Raw genomic sequence first — 22,217 nt, 5'->3', positions numbered from 1 at the left:
TATTTTAACCAAACCAGAGCTGGTGATTGTTGGAATAGTGAAAAGATGAACCAAGACAGTTTTTGTGCGTTTTCTCTGGTTTCTGTTGACTTTGAATGAAGTGTGTTTAACCATGATAAAATTGCTGTTTACCATATGGATTCTGGTTGGTTTGGCAATGGCAATTTTGGGGATGTTTCTAGTTAAACAAAAACGATCATACTTTTGAATGAAATGGTCTATTCTCTGTAGGGATCCTGTCCATAATGTTGTCACTGAGAATAACTATCTGAGCTTGTCAGCAGCAAAAGCAAGTATTTTTAGGTGTGAAATGCCCTGAATGATTACGTTACAACCTGCTTTGCAGCTGCCAGATTAAAAATTGCTGTCCCCATTGTTGTCACGTAGACACAAAGACATATGAAAATAGGGTTCAGTTTAAAAAAAAAACAAAAAACAACGTATCCTTTAAGAAGAGAAAGGCGGGATTAGATTCTGCATTTGTAAAGCTTCACTGATATTTCAATTTGCTGGGTCAACATGAAATTTAGATATTTTTACTTCACTGTGCTTCAGACTCCCAGGAGGGAAATGGGTCATAATAATGACATAAGATCATATTTTTTTCAAAAGCAAGTAGTTCATGCATTTGTTTGTGTGCTCTAGTGACAAATGAGGGCGAGGTGTGTGTGCTCCCCTTCACTATCATGAAGAAGTCATACACAGAGTGCACCAAAGATGGAATGACAGATGGCAGGAAGTGGTGTGCCACCACTGCAAACTATGACACGGACAAGAAGTGGGGCTTCTGCAGTGAAGGTGACCGCTTTTACGCAGGAGCGAGGACATGAGAAGGAGGAGCGTTGACAACAAAATCAGCACTGTGAACTCCAGTCACACATACTGAGATCACAACTATTCCTCATGGCTTGAAAATTTGATTTTAGGAAGTTAGGACTCAAGCATATGGTGTGGGGTGTACGAGCAGGCATACAGGATGGTGGAATGATAACAAAGCCTTGAGCAAACCTGAAAAATGGCCACAGTTGATTGCAATTTGTTAACAAAAAAGACTTCTCTTCCTTGCTGCACCTTGTGTGCATTTATTTACTGTAAGACACTAAAACTTGGGCTTTTTTATCATTTCTTACACCTACTGAAATGATTTGTTGTGCTGCATTTTCTTAGCTCTTTACTAAAGACCATGCCGCCTTTTTTCTCTCTCTTCCAGCCGCTGGTAAGCGTCAGTCTTCCATATTGTTTACCTGCGACCAGTCTGCGGGTCACGGCACTCCGCAGCTGCTCTCAGAGACGGCAGGTTGTTCAGCCACTTTTCAGTGGCGCACCAGCGCCGTTTGTCCACCGGTGAAGATGGAGTGTAAACTGGTCAGCCAGCATCAGACCTTCGACCTCCGAACCCTGTCCTCCCTCACGGAGCCGTGGAAGTTTAGCCACCAAGGAGATTCGTAAGTCTGGCTTCAGTCATGGATGCACACTGTTTGAGTTTTTTTAACATTAATGCTCACAGGTAACAACTGAATTAATGCAACATTTAAAATAAAAGAAGCAGAACTATATCTATGTATGAAATTTGCATAATTGAAATCAAAATATATGTATTATAAGATCGTATATCAAAACCGTACATATCTAAGCACACACATACACTTAAACCTTTATACTCCTACACGCCTTACATCATACACTTTCACACAATCATGCATACAATTAAAAAGCCATTAAAAAAGCAAACTACAACATCACGGCATTATACAGGAAAAAAAATAAACAAAGCTTCAGCTATTTATCTTTTTATCTGTTATTTCTGTTTCCATGTCTAACTTCTTGTTCATTTTAAAATTAATTTATGCATATTGTTTCTTTTGCCCTCAATTTAAACAGAAGGGTGGGAAAGTGCAGGAGGCCTTACAGAATTGAGCTAAATATATTAATTCAGTGTTTTTTGTTGTTTTTTGCTTTTTTTCTGCTAATTTCTGCAGAAATTACGGGTTTAAAACTTAAATCTAAAATTCAGGATTAAATAAAAATAGGATGTAAAAATTGCAGTAAAATCCAACCACAATCCAGGGCAAACTGTAGGAAATGTCTTGACTGCCCTTCCTTTGGTTCCCCTGAGATTTGGGATTCTATCGAGCCAAAGAAAATCACAGTTAGGATATTAAAGCGTATAGTCAATGTGAGAATGACAATGATGGGAAGGACCAACTAAGGTGACAATGACGACAGCAAGGTCAATGATACAGAAGCTAATGATGTCAGAAATTTGATTTTGGGCAAACCTGATGAGGTGAATATCACCACAAAATTATACTGGGTTCCTTAAAACTTTCTCTGTTGCTAATTTTAAAGAAATTTATAAATAAAACAAATACAAACTAAATACAGCAAGAAATGAAAACCTTTTAACACATACTGAAAAAGATAAGACACTTAAATTGTATCATCCTAGGTCCTATCATGATTTTTTCCAGCATAAAAATCACTTTATTAAAACTTATTTAATAAGTGCATTACCTCTTTTCTACCTGTAACACATTTGGCGAAACAGTCAAAGACTTAATACTGGAATCATGCATATATGTAACAAAACACAATATTTCTGCAAGGCCACCTAAAGGACATGAGCCCTTATTTCTTGAGTATCTGACTCTCTCCTGTATTCATGTCCTCAGGTACTTCATCAACCTGTGTCAGGGTATCCACGGTGGATTACCAGGTTGTCCTGAAGGAGCGACTGTGTGCCGACGTTCAGCAGCAGGAGTGACCCAGACCCTGGGCCGAGTTTACACTCAGAAAATGAGCTACACTGGTGGGTAACAAAGTCAAGGTTTTGATATTTTTAGGGTCAACATTTCTACATATTTAAGCTTTGATGCCAATAGAATCAAACAAAAGCTGTCAGGATGGTATTTTTAAAATTTTACTACACTTGAACCCAAAACTGACTCAGATTTAAACAGAAAATAGTGCAGGTTTTGAGGTAAATAGAGTAAAATAATAATAATAATAATTAGATGCAAGTTTTTTTTAATTAAGTTTAAGTATTTTTTGTTTCTATCAACACCACAGAAATTACGCCATTTACTTAAGCTCTTGTTTTCTGTTATTACTGACGCACACATCTGTTTTTTTTTTTTTAATTATTATTTTATTTTGTGCATTTGAAAAGTTAATCATCACAGTCTCAAACTGATTCTGCAGATGGAAAGATATTTATTAATTACTCATCTGGAGAAGAAGTCTGTGGTAACGGTGTGAAGGCCAAGACTGTGATCCAGCTGAGCTGCGGCTCCACTGTCGGACACCCAGCACTCATCAGGTAACACACACCCCAATGAAATCAATTCCCCAAGGAGTTAAAAAAGTTCTCTATTTTATTTTATTTTATTTTATTTTTATTTTAGCCTAACAAGGAAGAAATTGAATTGTTAGAGGAAAAAAACTTGAAGACATTATTTAATTAAATTGAATTCTAGACTTAATGACTATAAAATGAGGACATAAAGGAAAAAAATGCAACAAAGCATAATTAAATGATTTTCTACAAAATGTGCGTCATTCACGCCTTTTGTTGTGAAGTCTTAACTACACATGTGCGTGCTCAGATCAATAAACCACCTTCTACAATAACACTCATTTACTCATTGGCTCAGGGATTTCTAACATCCTTTTAATGACGGAACTCAGTGTTTGTCTTAAAGTTAAACTTTTTCCTCTTGTTACAGCATCGTTTGAGGCACATTGCCAAACGTTTCTCGGCAGAGTTGATGCTACTCACAAAAAAGCTGTTTCTAAAAAATATGTTTTTTTTTCCAAGTTTAGGTATTTCACTAAACACAACTTGATTTAACTGATACTTAGAAGTTTAATTTGTCATATTTTAGTCATGATCTGACAGTTTCACAGCTTTTTGCCTTGTCTTCTGGTTTAATATCAGTCAACATTTTAAACTGAAGTCTTAAATGTTGCTTTCCAAAATAATGAATGTGCTGCCATGCTCAGAGTATCTCATCTCTCTATGTATCTGCGTAAACAGCGTGGATAAGGCTTCATGTCAGTTTGTGATTGGCTGGGAGACCCGGTCTGCGTGCGCAGTGAAGCAGCGTGAGGTGGTGATGGTGAATGGGACGATTCGGGTTCCTGACACTGGAGCCAGCCTCAGTCTGGGAGAGCTCTACTTCAGGTAACACAAGCACACACTCCACCTGTCCATCTTTGTCTTAATCCTGCTCCATGCACACTCTTCTTCAGCTGGTTGCCTAAATAAGAAGTTCTTCATTTTATTTTCCACCTGTGCTGGTCTGTTTACCTTGTTTTTTACCCTCCTCCTCTCAGCCACCATCAGGCGTCTGGAGACATCCGTCGTAACGGAGATCGCTACATCTACCACATCCAGTTGTCCGGCATCACCAACAACTCCCTTCCCTCCTGTCTCGGTGCCAACATCTGTCAGGTCAAACTCAACGCGCCCTACAGACGCAGGATTGGCTCCTCTAGCAGGGCCAGGTACTACGTCAAAGGTAATTTAATGCTGTCTTTAATAGGGTTTAACAGTTCACAGAAGTCGCAGTTCAGTTTGGTTCAGGAGTCAAAGTTCTGTATGAGTTGGGTACAGTGGGTAAAAAAACGAATGCATGAGGATCAGAAGTACAAATGTCAAAGACAGACATTGCCATTACTCATTACACTCTCATTACATGCATTACTCATTAAAGCGCAACAAACGTGAGACGCTGTGATCATTACATCAAACACGTTGAACAAACAGAACAATTTTTGCAGAAATGTGACATCTTCAGCTACTCGAACTGCAGTAACTCGCTGCTTCCAGTGCTGAACGTGAACTTGTTGAACCTGAACTGAGGACACAAAAGGCAACACAATGTCAATGTTATATGTTGGGATTTTTTTCCTCTAATATCTCAAAAGCGACAAAGCGCAGAATAAAATGTTCTGCAAAATATGCCTTTGGTCAGCCAAAAGATCTTTTTGATCACCTGAAAAACTATCATCCCAGTGAGCGCACCATTATTTGAATCAGTTACAAAGCAAGCTAACCTGTTTTGTTTTTCTGTTTTTTTTTGGTTAAGGCAGATAAAGCGTGTTTGCAAAGTTGAATGTTTACATTAAGATGGACTTCAGTAAATTCTTTTAGCACAAAATACATTCTAAAGCGGGGACTTTAGGCCAATGACCTCGAGCTGAAAGCAAGATGAGCAGAGCGTCCCCGTCTGCATATTTTGTTAAATCATGGAGTTGCACATTATTCTGGACCTACACGTGTGGGGTGGCCATTTATAACATACCTTTATACAATGAGTACAATAGTAAGTTATAACAATTATTGACAGATTCATGTATTTATATGTCATGTTTTAACGTTAAACAAACGTGTGGAAGGCATATTGACAGCATGAGTTAGCTCGTTCACATGATTGCAGGAGGATTTACGGGCGACAGTTAGCTTATCGTTAGTGCTGTGTGCTGTACTTATACTTAAATATTTGAGTTCAGGACATCTCTAAGTACACCCATACTGAAAATCGAGCATGTAAAAAAATAAAATAAAACAAGTTTGACAAGCCTCTTCTAAACCAAGCCGTGTTTGCAGTTAAATGTCATTCTATACTTTAAACAGCAATAAACTATATTCTGAAGTGAAATGATTAAAACATCAGGTTTCTTAAGTATTCAATCAGGCATCATTATCAATTTGTATATTGGGAAAAAAATTTGATAAATGTCACTGCTGAAAAAAATATTTTTTTGTTATGTTAGCAAAAACATGTTTAGCATTATAACACACGTCAGCATTAGTATGCATGTAACATGTTATCTTACAGTGTGGGAGTTTAGTGTTTTGCTAGTATGCCAGTTAATAGCTACACTGTACTGAGCCAAGTCTTACAACAAGCTTACTGTTGACACTTTCAAACAACCAACAAAAGTCATCACGCTTTGAAAAATCAGTAGATTCTGGCTGATACATATTATCACCGCATGAACTTCACAGTTCCACTCCTCCATTAAATACAAACAGCATGTCACCACATCTCTGTTTTACCAACAGGAGGAAACCTGGATGTGATGGTCCCCTCGGAGTCGGCGTGCGGGCGGGAGAAGACCAAAACGGTGTCGTCCACCATCATGTTCCACTGTAACCCCTCGGCAGGCGTCGGCATCCCAGAGTTCATGCTGGAGACGGATGAGTGCCAGTATCTGTTTGTGTGGCACACGAAAGCTGTGTGTGGTCTCACGTGAGTAAAAGCTGTGACACTGGAACGTGGTTTTTACACCCGACAGCAAACGTAAAGAATAAATTTAAGTCTTCCTTTCTTAACCGTCTTGCAGAACTGTTGACGCACAGTCGTATGATGACAACGGCAGCGAGGCACAGGGTGTCTCCAGGCAGAGGCAGGTGATGGGGGTGATGCTGAGCCTCCTGATGGTGGGTCTGTCTGTCTGTCTGCTGGGGCTCCTGCTCCACAAGAGAGAGAGGAGGTGAGACCAAGAGTGTGTGACTGATGCAAAGAAGCTGAAGGATTTTTGCAGAGTAAAAGAATTTTCAGAAATGCCTGTTTGTCTTGTTTTTGCTCATCCTCTCTTTCCTAACAGAGAGCTGGTGATCCAGAAGGTCGCTGGCTGCTGCAGGAGAGGAAACCAAGTCTCCTATAAATATTCAAAGGTGTGTTGATCGAATGAATGAATATTTCTCACTGGTGACAGCAAACCCTTGTCGTTATGTAATACAGACAATTTACTGACCTTTCTTGTGTCTCTGGACAGATTTTTGAGAGACGTGCCACCCAACTGTATATGTGATGCGGGCATGATTGAGACAATTGTCTAAACAAAGTAAAAGAACGACAATAAATTGCCCTTAAAGCTTGCTGTACTCTGAATAAGATTTTGATTATACCAGCTCATAATATATTTTTTACACCCACTTTGTGTCGAGTCCTTTTATCCGATTTTAGAATTTTAAACCCGTCTTTTTGCGGCCACACTGATCACTTCCTCCTCAGCTGCCTTCAAAAACACATCAGCAGCTACGTCGCTAACGTGTTCTTAAAGACCCCAAACAGAAATAAGAACAATTTTATACTCAACAAAAGCCTTTGTTGTCACTTGATTTTCACCTTTTAGTAAATTTAGAGTGAAGATTCCTGCAAACAGATGAAGTGTTGTGCAAGATTTTCTTCAGTGGGTGTATCAACTTTCGTTCCCCAGGTCAATATGGACGAGGAAGGCGGCGAAGAGGAGATGGAGTGGCTAATGGAGGAGCTCGAAGCCCCTCCCACGTCCTCTTCCTCCCACAAAGGGAAGAGTAACCACGGCAACGGTCACATCACGACCAAGCCGGTGAACACGGACGGCCTGCGCTCTTTCTCGCTGGACGAGCAGGATGACGACAGCGAGGACGAGGTGCTGAGCGTCCCGGGGGTGCGAGTGGTCAAATCCGTAACGGCCCATCGCAGCCCCTTCCTCCAGGTGAGCATCGTCTCAGCATCTGTCCATCTGTTTTAAAAGTGGTGCCTGAAACCTCACAGACGTCCTTCATTTCAGGAGGAGAGCGACGAGGACCTGGTCGGCCTCCTGGACGAGTCAGAGAGGAAGAGGAAGAGCAGCAAACCTCGCTCCTCGCTCAATCACGGTAACAACACAGCAACCAATAGGAAACGGGACGAGGATGACAGTGACGAGGACCTCCTCAGGGTGTGATGTCACTTCCTCCGTCCTGCTCCTCTTTCCCCACAACCAATCTGAACTTCTCAGTGAATGTCTCCGTAACAGCAACATATTGAAAGCAGAAACCTTCCCTCTATTTTGGGATTCTTTTTGTTGGACTGCACCTTTACTCGGTCTCAGACTCTATCCAGTCCACTGTCTACAGACTGTCGATGTTAGCACATCTTATTTATTGATAGCCGATTATTTAAAGTATTCTGCAGGCTGTTTCTAAACCTGCACCCTCTTTCTTTTTCCTTTTTCTTTTCCATTTTCTTTCATAATTCTGAAATGAATTAAGTTGCTTCACTATAGTTACTTCAGTCTTTCCACATTTATCTAATACACACTCTAAAAATCAACCCCGGAGGCTAAAAAAAACCCCATCTTTTTCAAAGTGTTTCCCCTGCATTGAGGCATGACAGTCAAAAAGATTTAAATGAACCCTATGGTAACTCAGTATCAGTTTTCACTGCATTCAGACACCTTTCACATGCATTTAAACCTTTGAAACTTCAGCGAATTGGTTTGATTTTTTTTCAAAAACATGGCAGAAAAGACAATGAGCCCCCTGCAATGTCCCGCAAATTGCAAGAAAATAGGAAAAGGTGACAAGAAATTTAAATGAAAATTAGTTTTGAAAAAGGAGAGAGAGAGAGAGATGTAGGTAGAAATTAGATTATTATTAGAGGTTAATAATATTTTTTTTTTAAATAGGGAAACATTTTTCTAGAAAACTAAATTTATAAAAATTATTATTTTAATTATTATTGTTTATTTTATCTATATATTTATGTTTTGTTACCCATTTTTCTTTTTTTTCTTTTTCTATACTTTTTGCTAAATTTCAGGTAATTTTCTTGTAACTCATGAATTTAACTTCTCTCCATGTGTTCGGATGAAATATCAAGCCAGTTTGCACAGAATTCAAAGGGTTAAATGACATTTTGCTTTTCTTTTAATACATATATTTTTTTTAGAGTTTTTGAAATAAACTTGTGCCATTGCTTTAGCACTTTATTGTAGCATTGATTAACTGAGAGTAATACATGTCTCACTGCACACGATGAAAAGCTACCTTTGGAGTTGATTTTTGGTTTTGATTTTAATGTTTAATAACTGTGGTGAGATGTTCAGTTAAGTAGCTCTATAGTGAAACAGGTTTTGGGAGAAAAAAAATCAAAGAAGAAGAAAAAAAGGGGAAATTGATTCAGTTCCCTGGACGTGGGCGGTGAAGGTGTCGGCTTGTGTCGTCTCTAAAGGGAATGAAGACACCTGTTTGTGTTTTCTTGCTGTTTACAGTTGCTATAATAGCAGATGTTTTCTCTTTCTTTCCCCTCGAAAAAGAAAACGCGATGCCTTCCCGATGATGAACTTACTTTGCATTTTCATCGATGAATCATGTCCGGCGACAGATTGATTTGTTTGTCTTGTTTTGATCAGAAACATTGTGCATAGAGAATATTGTTCTATAATATTTTGTTTGTTTGTTGTCTTCACTGGTGAATTGCTCACACATTTTTGTTTTTATGATTATTTAAATGGCTGTCCGTGCTGATTATCTGTACAAATCTCCGATCTGTGAGAAAATAGAGATGGCCTTAAGTGTGAATGGATGGTCGACGAGGACAGAGGTTGAAAGTGAGACGTTAGTTTAGGTTGTGTTGGTTTTTGAAGTCCCCCCCCCCCGCGCCAAAGCCATATTTCTACAGCTGGCACTAATGTATGGAAGTTTGGAATTTGTGTTTCCGCTTGCACCATCTCGTACATTAAAGGCTCAGTTTTGGTATTCAGGTCTGTGATTGTGGATGTTACGCATCAAAGGTGAAATTTTAACTCTGTAAAAGCCAAGTTTTTGTAAAGCTGAAATCAGCCCTTTTTGGCCAAACGCATGCGATGAGAAGACGAAAGAAAAAAAAAGCATTAGCGTGTCAGTGATGCAGGCAGTTGACTTATATTTAACGTATTTTCTGCTTAATAATCAAACTAGTGTTTTCAGAAAGATTGTGATTCTTTCAGAAGTGTGATCAAACTGACAGCGACGTGAGTGCACAGTATAAACGCAGAGTATTCGTGTGCCATCCCATGTGTAGGCTTGTTTCTTTGGTCCCAGCCAAAGAAGTTGCTGTGAAGTTGGTGTTTTTTAGTTCACACAAATAGAACACAGACAACTTACAAACTTACAAATAGCTGAACTGTTATGATAGTTTTGGTAACATGCATCATTCTCCCGGTTGAAGTCGAAACAAATCAAACTCTAGTTCCTGAGACTTTAACTAAACACGGTGGATTTGTCTGTGCTCTAATTCTTCTCTGGTGTTCAGAACATTTGAAGTGTTTTCTAAGGCTGCAACTAATTATTTTCATTACAGATTATTCCAGTATTTCTCAACGTTTTTCCTGTGAAGGACCGTTAAATTAATACACATTAGGTCTCGGACACCCATTTTATTAAATTTTTCTTCAGTGGTCATCATCTGAAAAGATTTGGATCTTTAGATATGATTAAGATTTTATAGTTTTCAACTGCAGTTCAGGAGACAACTGTGGAAAAGATCACAATTGTCACTCACTACACTGGACTCAGTCCTATAATGAACTGAATAGTAAAAATAAACTAAAAAAAACTAACCATTTTTGGGGACCCCTGGTTTAGAACCACCAGATGACACATTGTCATAAAATGATGAAAAGTGCCCATCACAGGTTCAGAGTCCAAGGTGGCGTCTTCAAATATCTTTTGTCTAAGCATCAGTTCAGAACCAGAAGATGTTAAGAACCAATCTTCAGTCTGGGGAAGCTGATAACGCGCAATGTTTGACATTTGTTAAAAATACATTTTCTGCAGATCGGTTAACTAATTCACTATTAGTTTCAGCTATGGTGTTTTCAACATTTTGTTAATTTACTCTATTTGAGCATTAAAATTCATTCTTGACCTTAAAAACTGTGATTTCACTTATTGGCTTTACCTGATGTTTTTACACCGCAAGATTTGAGCCTGTTTTAGAAATGTTGTTGCTTAACGTCCACTGAACGAGTAAATTTTCTGTGATGTAAAGCTCAAATTCCCAATTTATGTGCTTACACATTTTGGTTCGATGGTCAAGCCATGACAGGAGCGTTCACACTGCACATGTAAAATAAAAACTAAAACGGTCCGTAGGCCCTTGCAGACTGTTCTGGTGATTGACATTTGTCAGTAAAGATGTGCATGAAAGCTCCAGATCAGGTTGTTAGCTTAGCTTAAAGGTCTGTTTTCTGCAAAACCAGGTCAGTCCAAGTTTTGATTCCCTTTCTCTAAGAAATATTATCAGTCAGTTAATTGTTTAAGTCACTTATCTAACAAAACTTCTATTGTTTCAGCTTCTCAAACATGAAGATTTTCTCTGTTTTCATTAGTTTGTCATTTAAATATGTGTGGGTGCTTGAAACAAGCAGTTTGAAAACATCTCCTTGGGCTGTGGGACACTTTCCACTTTTATTTTTTGACCTTTTTTAGAGACACTTTATTGATTCATCAAGAAAGTGATCAAAGATCAAAAATAATCATTACTTGCATTCATCCACTTTTATCAGTAAATATGGAATGGGACTTTTTGAGGTTTTATTCTCACCTGGCCAAACAAATTGAAAGACGAAACTGAAAGTCCAACAGATAAAACCTCTACAAACTTATTATTGGTGAATGTACAACCTTGGCAGAGCACCTATTGATCAACTGACAGATTTTGTATTTATTTGCAATCACAACATAATGCACTCATACATACTATTAATATTTATCATGTCATGGACATTGATGAGATTATGTACAACATGAAGGGGAATGATGGTAGAGTCCCTTTTGGGGTTTCTCAGTATTCTATGCACAGAAATAATTACCAAAATATGATCATAACAACTAATCAATCAGTAAACAAGGCTCACTGTTCAGGGTGTTTCTTAAGCTCAGAATATAAGATTGTTTTTTATGCCACTTGTCCAAAACACAGACAAAAAAAAGAAAAGGATAGGAAAAAGTCCTGAAATTGGAAACGTCAGCATTTTATATAGCATGAGTTTGTGATGTGCCACAATGATTTACAAGTAGAGAACATCCTCGTGTTCCCGGCCCTTTGCCGAGGGTATCCAGTAACTTGTTATCCTGTAATTATCTCTGAGACAACAAACTGAAATGGATGTTTTTTTTTCCGTTTTTGAGTAAAATCATCAGAAAGATCAAGACAAACTAAAACTTTGTTCACATCTGGCTTTAAAATCTCACATCACGTACTGTTACTTTTTGAGGGTCTTTGAGGACTAACCACATCATTAAGATCTGAAATTATAAAGAGATTCGCTCGAAAGTGAAATCCAGCTTTGAGAGCACAAAAAATGAGATGATAGTGCACAGTACACAGGGCAGGTTCACAAAGATCAACAAAATCAGTGCAATTTCAAATGAAATGTCAAGAATTCATATTTATTATTAAAGTATGATTTTAAGTCCAGCGAGAGTTCAAATAAAACCGAGCCTGTTGTTGGCAGACTTTTCCGATCATTCATTCAGCACGTAGACCTAAGCTGTTGCTCTGAAAGCTTTTCACTTCCTGACCCTGTTAGAACAAGCTTTGAGCTATCGATCTTTCTGTGTTTGGCACTTTGTAATCAACTCATCTCTCCTGAGGAGATGCCGTAGCACTCCTCATTCCAGAGAAGCAGATGTCACCGTCTAGTATGTGAAGTTTTTTTCCATCGTTGCATAAAATCTTTCTGCTGTATTTAGCAACCAAAAGTTTGTGTGATTCATCTGCATGGTACTGTACTGGACCCTCTCATTCCTATGAAGACATGAATGAACATTCTTGTGCTTTTTTTTGTCAACACTGGAGCGAGGAACTGTTTTGGGTTAAACTGATTTTGAGTTAAATTTGGACGAGCAGCTTTGGAGTATATAATGACTAAAAAAAAGCACAAAGAATTTCTGTGATGAATGATTCAGTAATATTGGAGATCATTGTTTTGTTTTCGTTGGTGTCAGTTATGTTGTCTGATATGTTTTTCAGCTCTTTGCTTGTTTTCCTATTTAAAAAAAACATTGATGTAAAAAATATTGCATAATTTGAATAAATAAGATCTGCTGTTTATCACTGCTGTGGTTCACGTACCCTGGCTAAGAATGAAAACTGAAAGACAAAGAAGTTGTAGCATGACTTGGACGTGTCTCAATGGACTTGAGACTCAACCTGTCTCAAATAAGTTGCAGCATGATTTGGATGCATCTCAAAGGACTTGAGACCCGACTTGGACTTGTTTCAAAAGACCTCAGACATGACTTCGACTTGTCTTGATGAACTTGAGATTTAGACTCGTCTCAAAAGACTCATCCGGGAGGACACGAGATTTGCCTCGTGCTCATGTTGATGGATTAAAAACCTGACATGGACTTGTCCAATGACACAAAATTAAACTTGGCCTTAAATGACTCTTGAATGACTTGGATTGGACTAGTCTCCAATAACATAAGACCTGACTTGGACTTGTCTTAAATAACTCGACTAGAGCCTCTCCTAGTGGATGTATGTCCTGACTTGAATATGTTTGAATGAAATTTCTCGAAATTATTTGAATTTTGAAAGATATTATTCAGGACATAAAGACTGCTCAGACTTTGAGCAAATGGGTGTAATTCATAAACCATGTATTAAAATGGACCATGTCCAAGTCACTTCGCATGGTGACACGTTAATGATCCTTTTAGCGTCTCCCCGCCTTCAAAAACTAACCACAAGATCTGACATCTGCCTGTCTAACAGACCTCCAGAGACGCCATTTGAATGTTGACTGATTAACAGCATCACCGACTGTGTGCACATGTGCTGAGATTTAGACACAAGCAGGCCCATGTGCTGGTTGCGTGTGTATTAATGAAGCCGGTTCATTCAAGTGAGTCCGTTTAAAGTGCCAGTAGTCTGACGTCTAAAAAAGTGATAGCAAACGTTTTTTTTAATGATCCACTGCGCCGCCCGTAAGGCATCCACGTCCGCCGGTGGACCTTTGCTCCTGTTTGTTCTGTTAAAAACCCAAAGGACAGATGAGTTAGTGGTCACTCCTCAGAGAGAGCCTCAGCATTCACACTGAGAAGACCGCAGACATTCAGACACTGTGATTGAATTAGGCAGTTTTTTGTTAGATTTGAGAGAGAAAAATAAGTCTGCAGCGATGACTACTTTTGACGACATTCTTGAAGAGGCAGGGAAGTTCGGCCGCAGTCAGAAGCGGATCTTCGCCCTGCTGTGCATGGTGTCCATGCCCTGGGCCGGTGTCTACGTTGGTATCGTGTTCCAGGGTTTCACCCCAGATCACTGGTGTCGGGACTCTGCGGTGGTGGAGACGAGGCAGGAGTGCGGCTGGAGCCTGGCGGACAGTCGCAGGCTGACGGTGCCGCAGGTCAACAGCTCCGGAGCGCTTCAGCAGAGCAGCTGTGAGCAGTACGAGGTGAACTGGAACTCCACAGGACTCTCCTGTGACACACAAGAGCTGGACCTCAGCAAAACTCCCAGGACAGGCTGCAAAGAGGGCTGGGAGTACGACTACGAGGGAAGACAGTCCTTTGTCACAGAGGTGAGAAAGACAATACATGGTGATATGATGGAAGGAAGAATATGCCGTCTCAGTGTGAGTGCATATTTTTTTGTTTTTAAATGAGATTATTCACTTTATATCCAGTATTGACACCACTGTGCACACTGTGCTTTGAGAATGAAGCTCAGGCTAGAAGAAAATTATTTAAGCATTAAGAGTGGAGGTAGGGGAAAACAGCTAGCCTGGATATCTCTGAGGTTAAAAAACACACCCATCAGCACCTCTAAAATCCACAAATTAACATGTTGATTCTCTTTTGTTAAATCCAGAAATATCAATATGATAACTTATGCTTTTGAAGGAGTACCGCATCTTTTAACAGTTTCTTGGTGAACAACTAATTTTTCCATCACAAAAGTCCATGTAGAGGGAATAAGGAGGTTGAAATAGACTCAAAAAAGATCACACAAACATGCACACAAATTCTAACTTTGCCAGTTTCAGAAAGTTTTTTTGTTTTAGTGTTTCGGGAAAAATATAGAGAAATATATGATTTGGTTGACCCTGATTGTTTTTGTGTTGTCCCAGTTTGACCTGGTGTGTTCAGATGCGTGGTTGGTGGATATGTACCAGGCCACTCTCAACGTGGGCTTCCTGGTGGGGACTATCGCCATCGGTTACTTGGCTGACAGGTGAGGTTCAGAACAATGAAGTAAACTTGATAAATAATATAAACTTGATGTATAGCTGAATAAATGTAATGAGAATGACTCATGACTATATATAGATAGTAGTATATATTGTATTGTACGAAAAGAACTTGGTGAGCTTCAGTTGTCCTTACTCAAATATATATTTATTACGCTTTATTAAGTCTGATCAGAGAAGCTTTTGGCACAACACACATGCATGGACAGAGACATACCAAAAACTTAAAGTAACAGAAGAGTAATTCAACTTTAACCAGTACATTTCACACGTCACACAGATGTGCCTAACAATGCAGTCAAAACATCCACAAGACCTTTAATTTAAGAGTAAGATCCCTTTTGTTTTACCAGAAACAGCCCGAAATCATCATCGCCAAACCCAACAGACTCAGTTTCAATAAAAGAAGTCATTTTAACCTGTTAAGCACCAGTCAGTCAGTCAGTCATTTCCTGTAACCGCTTGTCCTCGTAAGGGTCGCGGGGGGGCTGGAGCCAATCCCAGCTGCCATCGGGCGGAAGGCAGGGTACACCCTGGACAATTGCCAGACTATCGCAGGGCCGACACATATAGACGAACAACCGTACACGCTCACAGTCACGCCTAAGGGCAATTTAGAGTCACCAATTAACCTGAGCTGCATGTCTTTGGACTGTGGGAGGAAGCCGGAGACCCCGGAGAAAACCCACGCAGACACGGGGAGAACATGCAAACTCCACACAGAAGGGCTTTAAGCACCAGCACATTTTCAAATCTAACTGGGTATTTTTTTTTTTTTTCCAACCAAACCAGAGTTGATGATTGTTTTAACAGTCGATAAAGGACCCAACACGGTTTTATTTTGTTTCTGCTGACAGTAAATGGTGTGTGTTATGATGTTAATATTGGTGTTTATTTAAATGGTTTATGGTGTGTTTGATGCTATATCGACTTCAAGTCTCTTTCTGGCTAACCCTTTGACACAAAATGTCTCGATTTCTTTCAGAAACATTGGAAGAAGGCAATAAAAAACAAAAAAATAACGACCCCAAAATTTGCAAGACATTTGTAAAAAGTACAAAAAATTACCTGAAAATTAGTCAAAAAAATTAGAAAGATTTAAAAACGCAAAACAAAAACAGGGAAATTCCCTGGAAAAGTGCTAAAACATTTATAAGAATTCTTTAACATAATTTTAGATATATAAAAATGATAACTATAAACAGTCTTTCCCCAGATTTTTCCCTAGCTTTTTTTAAGAAACCATTTTCTAAATCTACTAACTTATTACAATTCTTGACACATTTCTCACCAAGTTGTTCATAGCCCTTTTTCCCATTATTTTGAAAGAAACTGCACCAATCTGAGCCTGTCAGTAGCAAAAACGAGAACTTTAAGTTAAAGTAAATTGAAGGTGGGGACATGCTTTAAGTGGAGGATTTGAGCCGGTTGTTTCCATTAGTCTCTTTGACATAAAAAAATGACAAAACGCCTGAGACATTAACTCTGTCACTGATTTGTGTCTCTGTCTTCAGGTTTGGCAGGAAGATGAGCTTCATGATGTCCAACCTGTTGAATGGGATCGCAGGAATCCTGGTGGCAGTGGCTCCGGACTACTCGTCTTTACTGGTTTTCAGAACGCTCTACGGGTTCGGAGTGAAAGGAGGCTGGGTGGCCGGATACGTGCTGAGTAAGAGCAAACATTTAACCTTGCAGCTGGCATTCACTGCTGTGACTCCAGTAAAGTTACAGAAACAACAAACACATCTGGAACATCGTTCTACTTCTTCCCTCTCAGTCACAGAGATCGTGGGGGTGGAGTACAGACGCACGGTGGGAGTCATTTACCAGATGTTCTTCAGCGTCGGTATCCTCATCCTCCCTCTGCTCGCCTACTACATCACCGACTGGCGCTGGCTGCAGGTCGCCATCACTGTCCCCTACATCGTCTTCCTGTCCTACTACTGGTAGGACACGCTCATTTAGTTTTTATTTTATGATTCACGCAGGAAGACGGGATTCAGAAGAATTCTTATTTCATTATTGAAAAACATTCTCTCAGCGCTCCTTGATTACAAACAAGACATTTAGGTGTATAAGACCACAATGTTGTCCTTGCTTTATGAAAGTTTTGTATTTTCAGGATGATCCCAGAGTCTCCAAGATGGCTTCTCTCTCAGAATAAAAAGTCCAAAGCTGTGGAGATCACTGAGGCCATGGCCAAGGAGAACAAGATGACGCTGTCCAAGAACATCGAGGTAGCTGCTGGGTTTGCAGGACAAAACACAGAATGAGACAACATACCTCGTCCACTTCACCAGGGCCAGCCATACGCTGACGTAACTCATGCATCTGTTAAAATAAAGTTAAGAAACGCACTTTGCTATTGCTGCTACAAGTGCAGTAACTGTACTTTCTGTAGTGTAGGACACTTCACCTGATTCCATTCACTTTTTATACCTAATTATTTATTACAACTTCCTGCATACGTTTTTGCACCTGAGCTGCTGTAACACTGACACTGATCCTGTGTGGGATAAAGACAGTTAATATAATTTGTATAAAAAAACAGCAAAATATATGAAATAAAATCTGTAAAATATCCAATCCAATAAGTAAAATAGAGGAAAAACTTTAGTTTAAAATATCCCCCCCCTAAAAAAAATCTGTTGAATACTGGAAAAATGTAAAATCAACAGCAATTTTTCATGTATACCAGTTCCATGTAAATGCATTACAGAATCAAAGCTTGACAGACGTGGTTGGTGAAGTGTTCGATGTGTAATAAAAAGAGCAAAACAGTCGATTATTTTCATTGGCAGCATTGCTCATAATGTCTTTTTGTTCCTGCAGACGCTGACTGATGATAACGCTGAAACCTGCACTGCCTCCTTCATGGACCTGATCAGAACTCCAAAAATGAGAAAACACACTTTCATTCTCAGCTACAACTGGTGTGTATGTTTTGTTTTTGTAGTTATAAATGATCATTTATATGTTTCTTTGTTTGTTTTTCAAACATGAGTCTTGCTTATCTAAAACTATAGCGGTGGAAAAAAATCTTATCTTATTAACGAAAGCACACTTTATTAGTTAAGCGCTGTTGGAAACTTAAAGATCAGGTTCCCTTTGAACTTTAACAAACAATATTAAATCCTAAATCAAACAAACTGGTGATCTAAAAGATCATCTTTTAGGAATTTTAAATGTTTCTTTTTACTATCTAGACATTTTTCCAAGCAGCTGCAGTAGAGCTGTTGCTTCACTAACAAGTGTTTTTGGTGTTTTTTCTCGTTTTAAAATATCGTTCTGTAATAAAAGAATCTTTTTATATCATCATCCATCCTTAGACTTCATGTACCATCCTCCCTCCTTTCCTCCAGGTTCACCAGCGCTGTCGTCTATCAGGGTTTGATCATGAGGCTGGGCATCCTCGGAGGAAATGTCTACATCGACTTCCTCATCTCTGGCCTGGTGGAGTTCCCTGCTGCCTTCCTCATCCTTTTCACTATTGAACGCTTTGGCAGGCGCATTCCCTTCGCCTCCGCCAACATCGTTGCTGGAGCCGCCTGCTTCATCACGGCCGTCATCCCTGACAGTAAGTCCTAAGAGTGCAGGTGGAAATAAAGAACAAGCCATTCAGATGTCTTCAGATTATGATTTCTTTCTTTCCTTTGCAGGTATGTTCTGGTTTAAGACTGTGGTGGCGTGCGTCGGTCGACTCGGCATCACCATGGCCTTTGAGATGGTGGTGTTTGTAAACACTGAGCTCTACCCAACATTTGTCAGGTAAAATATACAAACTGTGCACGGTCTTAGTTGTTTGTACTTGCAATTTGTAAAATGTCATGTTGACTGTGTAAAATAATGGATTCAGCCACCGTGATGTCACTAATTAGTTTTTGGACTCCTGTTTCATAGCCTTGAGTCGGACATTTTTGCAATAACCCTCTTGGATTTTTGGAGCTAGCAGTGATCAGACAAGACAGTGGATAAGACGCAGAGCAAATGCTATAGGACAATGTTTTTTGGGCTGCTGGGGATTTTTTTGTTGTTGTTTTTTTCTGCAATGGTGAGAGTGGCCACTGTGAAAAACTGGCTGCAAGCCTAAGCAGCTTTCATGGGGACCTGGGTGACATCCTCAAGCCAAACTTTAACATTTTACTGTTCTGGAATATAAAAGCTTTTATTTTTCAGTCATCGAAGAGTTTAGTTTTCTTGCATGTAAAGCGCTTTAAATCCTCACAGGGGCTCAACCATGAGTCTGTTTTTTCAACAAAACAGAAAGAAAAAGAAAAATGCATCTTGTGACTGTCATAGGAGCTACTAGACACAGTGTTAAGAAAAGTAAATATGTGCTGTATGTTAAAATACGCTTAATATTACTGAACACACTAAACGAACCTTTTTTGTGCCTGTAGGAACCTGGGAGTATCAGTTTGTTCGACTCTTTGTGATGTCGGAGGCATTGTAGCTCCCTTCCTGCTCTACAGACTGGCTGTTATCTGGCTGGAGCTGCCACTCATCATCTTTGGTGGGTTTGACATTATTGTGTGAGAGCATTAATTATGGGATAGATTTTAAATATTGATCCAGAGAGAATACACAAAGAAAGATACATATGCTTAAATGTATATGCCGTGTACCTACCTTCTCTTAACTTTGATGAAACTTGATGGCTGCTTTGGGGTCTAAAAATCAATAATGTAATCTTTTGAAATATTGTAACCTAGATACATACTGAGCAGGACATTTTATACTTAAAAATCAACTTTTAGACTGTTTGACATTTGTTGCTGCTGATACTGATGCTGATATGTTGGCAATATTGGTTAATATTTTAGCCTGCACTATTTGTTGTTCAAGTTCAAGTTCTGATTGCCATATTTTTTCCAAAACCTGCCACAGTAACTATACTAACTAATGTACCAAACACATTTCTGACCAACTGTACTTCCTGAAACATTGTCACACAAACAAGCAGCTTTTCCCACAGAAAAAAACAAACAAAAAAACTGATTCACATTATCCATATCACTACCTTAAAATCGATGAGCAGTTAAGGTAAAATAAATGAGCCCCGCACCCTCTAGAGAGATCATTCTAGTCTAAGTGGGGCATCAGTCTGCTTTTACCTAATACTCACTATTTGGAACCAGTTATTCAGTGGGGTTGGGCTAAACTGTGAAAATGTTAAAACTGGATATTAAGCCAAACAAGAGACCAGAGCAGCACACTGAATTTTCTGAGGTGTCGCATTTAAATCAGCAAGTAGAACATAATGACACTTTGTCCGACCGAACAGCAAACGAGCGTCCAACTGCCACATTGCATTAGTAACATCAGAGCTCTCTGTCCCCACAGAATACATAATATGCGCTACTGTTACATCGTGTAAACAAACCACATAGCCCTCAGCTGTTTGCTGGAGATCAGACTGGAGGTGAAACCACTTATAAGAAGAGTGAATAACCAACATGCTATCTCCCTGCATTTCTAACTTTACTTTTTAAACAGAAAACACAAGTTTTATATTGTCATATATACTGGAAATTACATATCACATAGCTAACAGCAAGTAGGTTGTTATTTGTGATTGTCATTTACCAGAAACTTTCACATCCCTAACGATCTCCCTCCAGCCAGCTGAGACCTTATTTAGGGTTTTGTGATTAATCAAGAAAGTATTGTGTCAATGATTCCTCATTTCAACTTCATCAACCAGCTGTTTCTCTGTGCTTTAAAAGCGAGCAACAGGAATAAATAGAAACAGGACGTCCGACAAAATTCAGCTCAAAACGGCATGCGTTGTCGCTTGTAGACAGTTAGGACAGCTCTTTTGTCAGCTTCAAATCCAAAATGTTGCCATGTTGGCACAGTTTTCTTGAAAGACTAACTCCGCTATGTTTCCTCCCGCCACCTGAAAAACACATTAACTTTGCATTAAACAAATAACCTCATACACCAGATCGGACCAGCAAAGCCGGGATTGACCTAACTCTGTTATTCAGGCTTAGTAGATTGCTGGAGTAGTGCTGGAAAAGTGTCATGGAAATTCAGTTAGTTATGAATATATCGTGCTGTGTCGTGCAGGATCTCTGGCCTTCCTGGCCGGTGGTTTAGTGCTCCTGCTTCCTGAGACCAGAGGTGTGCCGCTGCCTGAGACCATTGATGATATTGAGTTCCCAGAAAAGTGAGTATCGGAGAGATTCTCTTTGAGACACATTCGTAGTCTCGTATTCTATGCTGATGATGCTGTCATATTCTTTTCATATTTCTTAATAATGTGAAACAAAGGGTTATTGTCTTGATTAAACAATCTTTTGCCTACAAAATGTGATAAAACAGTGAACATTGCTTGTTATAATTCCCCACAGCCAAAGATGACATCGTCTGTTATCTTGTTTTGTCTGAACAGCAGTCCAAAACAGAGAAATGTCAGACTAAAGCAGCAAGTCCTCACATTTGTAAACGTGAAACCAGCTATTTGTTTCAATTTTGCTTTAATAGTGATTAAAAAAATGTACCCATAATAAGACTAAAAATTAACAATTCATTTTTAGTTGACTGAGTAATGAATTAAGCATCGCACCTCTATATTTTGTACTTACTGTACATCATGTCATTGTCTTTGTGTGTTCAGAGTGAAGGAGAAAGCTGCACTAAGGAACCAGCAGCTGGACAACCTGCTGCCCAACAACAACGTGACGAGCAACAAGGAACCAGCAACTGTTTAATCTCCTTTTGTGACCACAGTATTTATTTATGTTGTGTGCAGTGTTGCTTGTGGACATTTCAACTTACTTTCTTTGATTTTTATTTTCTAATGAGTTTTCGATGTCTATTTGTGACAAAGAATTTTAGACTAAACTGCTGTAGAGTTCCTTTGTTAAGCCGTGGAGATGAGTGTGTGTGTAAAGAGTGTGTGCTTGAATTTGTGTCATCAACAAGAGTTATTGTATAGTTAGAATTATTTTAGAATTGCATTCTTAAATTATTACAGTTTCCTTTTAACACAACCTGGGCTTCAAGTGTTTAAAAAAACCTTTATTAAACATTTTCCCTGATGTAAAGATGTAAACTTTAAAGACAGGGATACTCTTCTTGCTTTGCCCCGGGGGCCACTTTTGCAAAGTGACCAGAAGCAAGGGGTTAATTTAATAAACAAACATTTGCTGTCAATGTTTGCTGTCCACTCTCATCTTTGACAAGAAGCAAATCCAGTTTCAACAGCG

At 39.1% G+C, this 22,217-nt stretch overlaps 2 protein-coding genes across 3 annotated transcripts in view; both read left to right on the top strand.

Moving 5' to 3' along the window:
- Positions 1–12,857, top strand: part of igf2r (insulin-like growth factor 2 receptor) — a 54,646-nt gene extending 41,789 nt beyond the window's left edge. The window contains exons 41-51 of one of the 2 annotated variants that reach the window (XM_042503101.2): positions 646–798; positions 1,211–1,445; positions 2,673–2,809; positions 3,202–3,319; positions 4,037–4,183; positions 4,336–4,520; positions 6,071–6,257; positions 6,352–6,501; positions 6,616–6,685; positions 7,231–7,491; positions 7,567–12,857. In XM_042503101.2, coding sequence (XP_042359035.2) covers positions 646–798; positions 1,211–1,445; positions 2,673–2,809; positions 3,202–3,319; positions 4,037–4,183; positions 4,336–4,520; positions 6,071–6,257; positions 6,352–6,501; positions 6,616–6,685; positions 7,231–7,491; positions 7,567–7,722 — 1,799 coding nt within the window. In that variant the 3' untranslated portion in view covers positions 7,723–12,857. The remainder of the gene's footprint in view (positions 1–645; positions 799–1,210; positions 1,446–2,672; positions 2,810–3,201; positions 3,320–4,036; positions 4,184–4,335; positions 4,521–6,070; positions 6,258–6,351; positions 6,502–6,615; positions 6,686–7,230; positions 7,492–7,566) is intronic. The other variant, XM_042503102.2, reaches the window with a different exon arrangement.
- A 953-nt stretch (positions 12,858–13,810) lies between these two features.
- LOC121955588 (solute carrier family 22 member 2-like) lies at positions 13,811–22,164 on the top strand. Its single transcript, XM_042503611.2, has 11 exons — positions 13,811–14,334; positions 14,884–14,987; positions 16,518–16,672; positions 16,781–16,949; positions 17,126–17,240; positions 17,836–17,936; positions 18,366–18,580; positions 18,663–18,771; positions 19,404–19,516; positions 21,076–21,175; positions 21,626–22,164. Exons 1-11 carry the CDS (start codon positions 13,933–13,935, stop codon positions 21,717–21,719), a joined length of 1,677 nt encoding a protein of 558 aa, XP_042359545.1. The 5' UTR covers positions 13,811–13,932; the 3' UTR covers positions 21,720–22,164.
- Positions 22,165–22,217: the final 53 nt, after the last annotated feature.

The sequence above is a fragment of the Plectropomus leopardus genome, chromosome 16 (assembly GCF_026936395.1).
Source record: "Plectropomus leopardus strain MGB_pleo_1.0 chromosome 16, ASM2693639v1, whole genome shotgun sequence".
Taxonomy (NCBI): Eukaryota; Metazoa; Chordata; class Actinopteri; order Perciformes; family Serranidae; genus Plectropomus; species Plectropomus leopardus.
The sequence above is the reverse complement of the archived record's forward strand: the minus strand, read 5'-3'. Positions and strand labels throughout refer to the sequence as shown.

Coding starts and splice junctions, on each gene's coding strand:
- LOC121955588 (XM_042503611.2), top strand. CDS start 13,933: ATGACTACTTTTGACGACATTCTTGAAGAGGCAGGGAAGTTCGGCCGC. Junction 18,772..19,403: donor CTCTACCCAACATTTGTCAG/GTAAAATATACA, acceptor TTGTGCCTGTAG/GAACCTGGGAGTATCAGTTT. Junction 21,176..21,625: donor GATATTGAGTTCCCAGAAAA/GTGAGTATCGGA, acceptor TTGTGTGTTCAG/AGTGAAGGAGAAAGCTGCAC.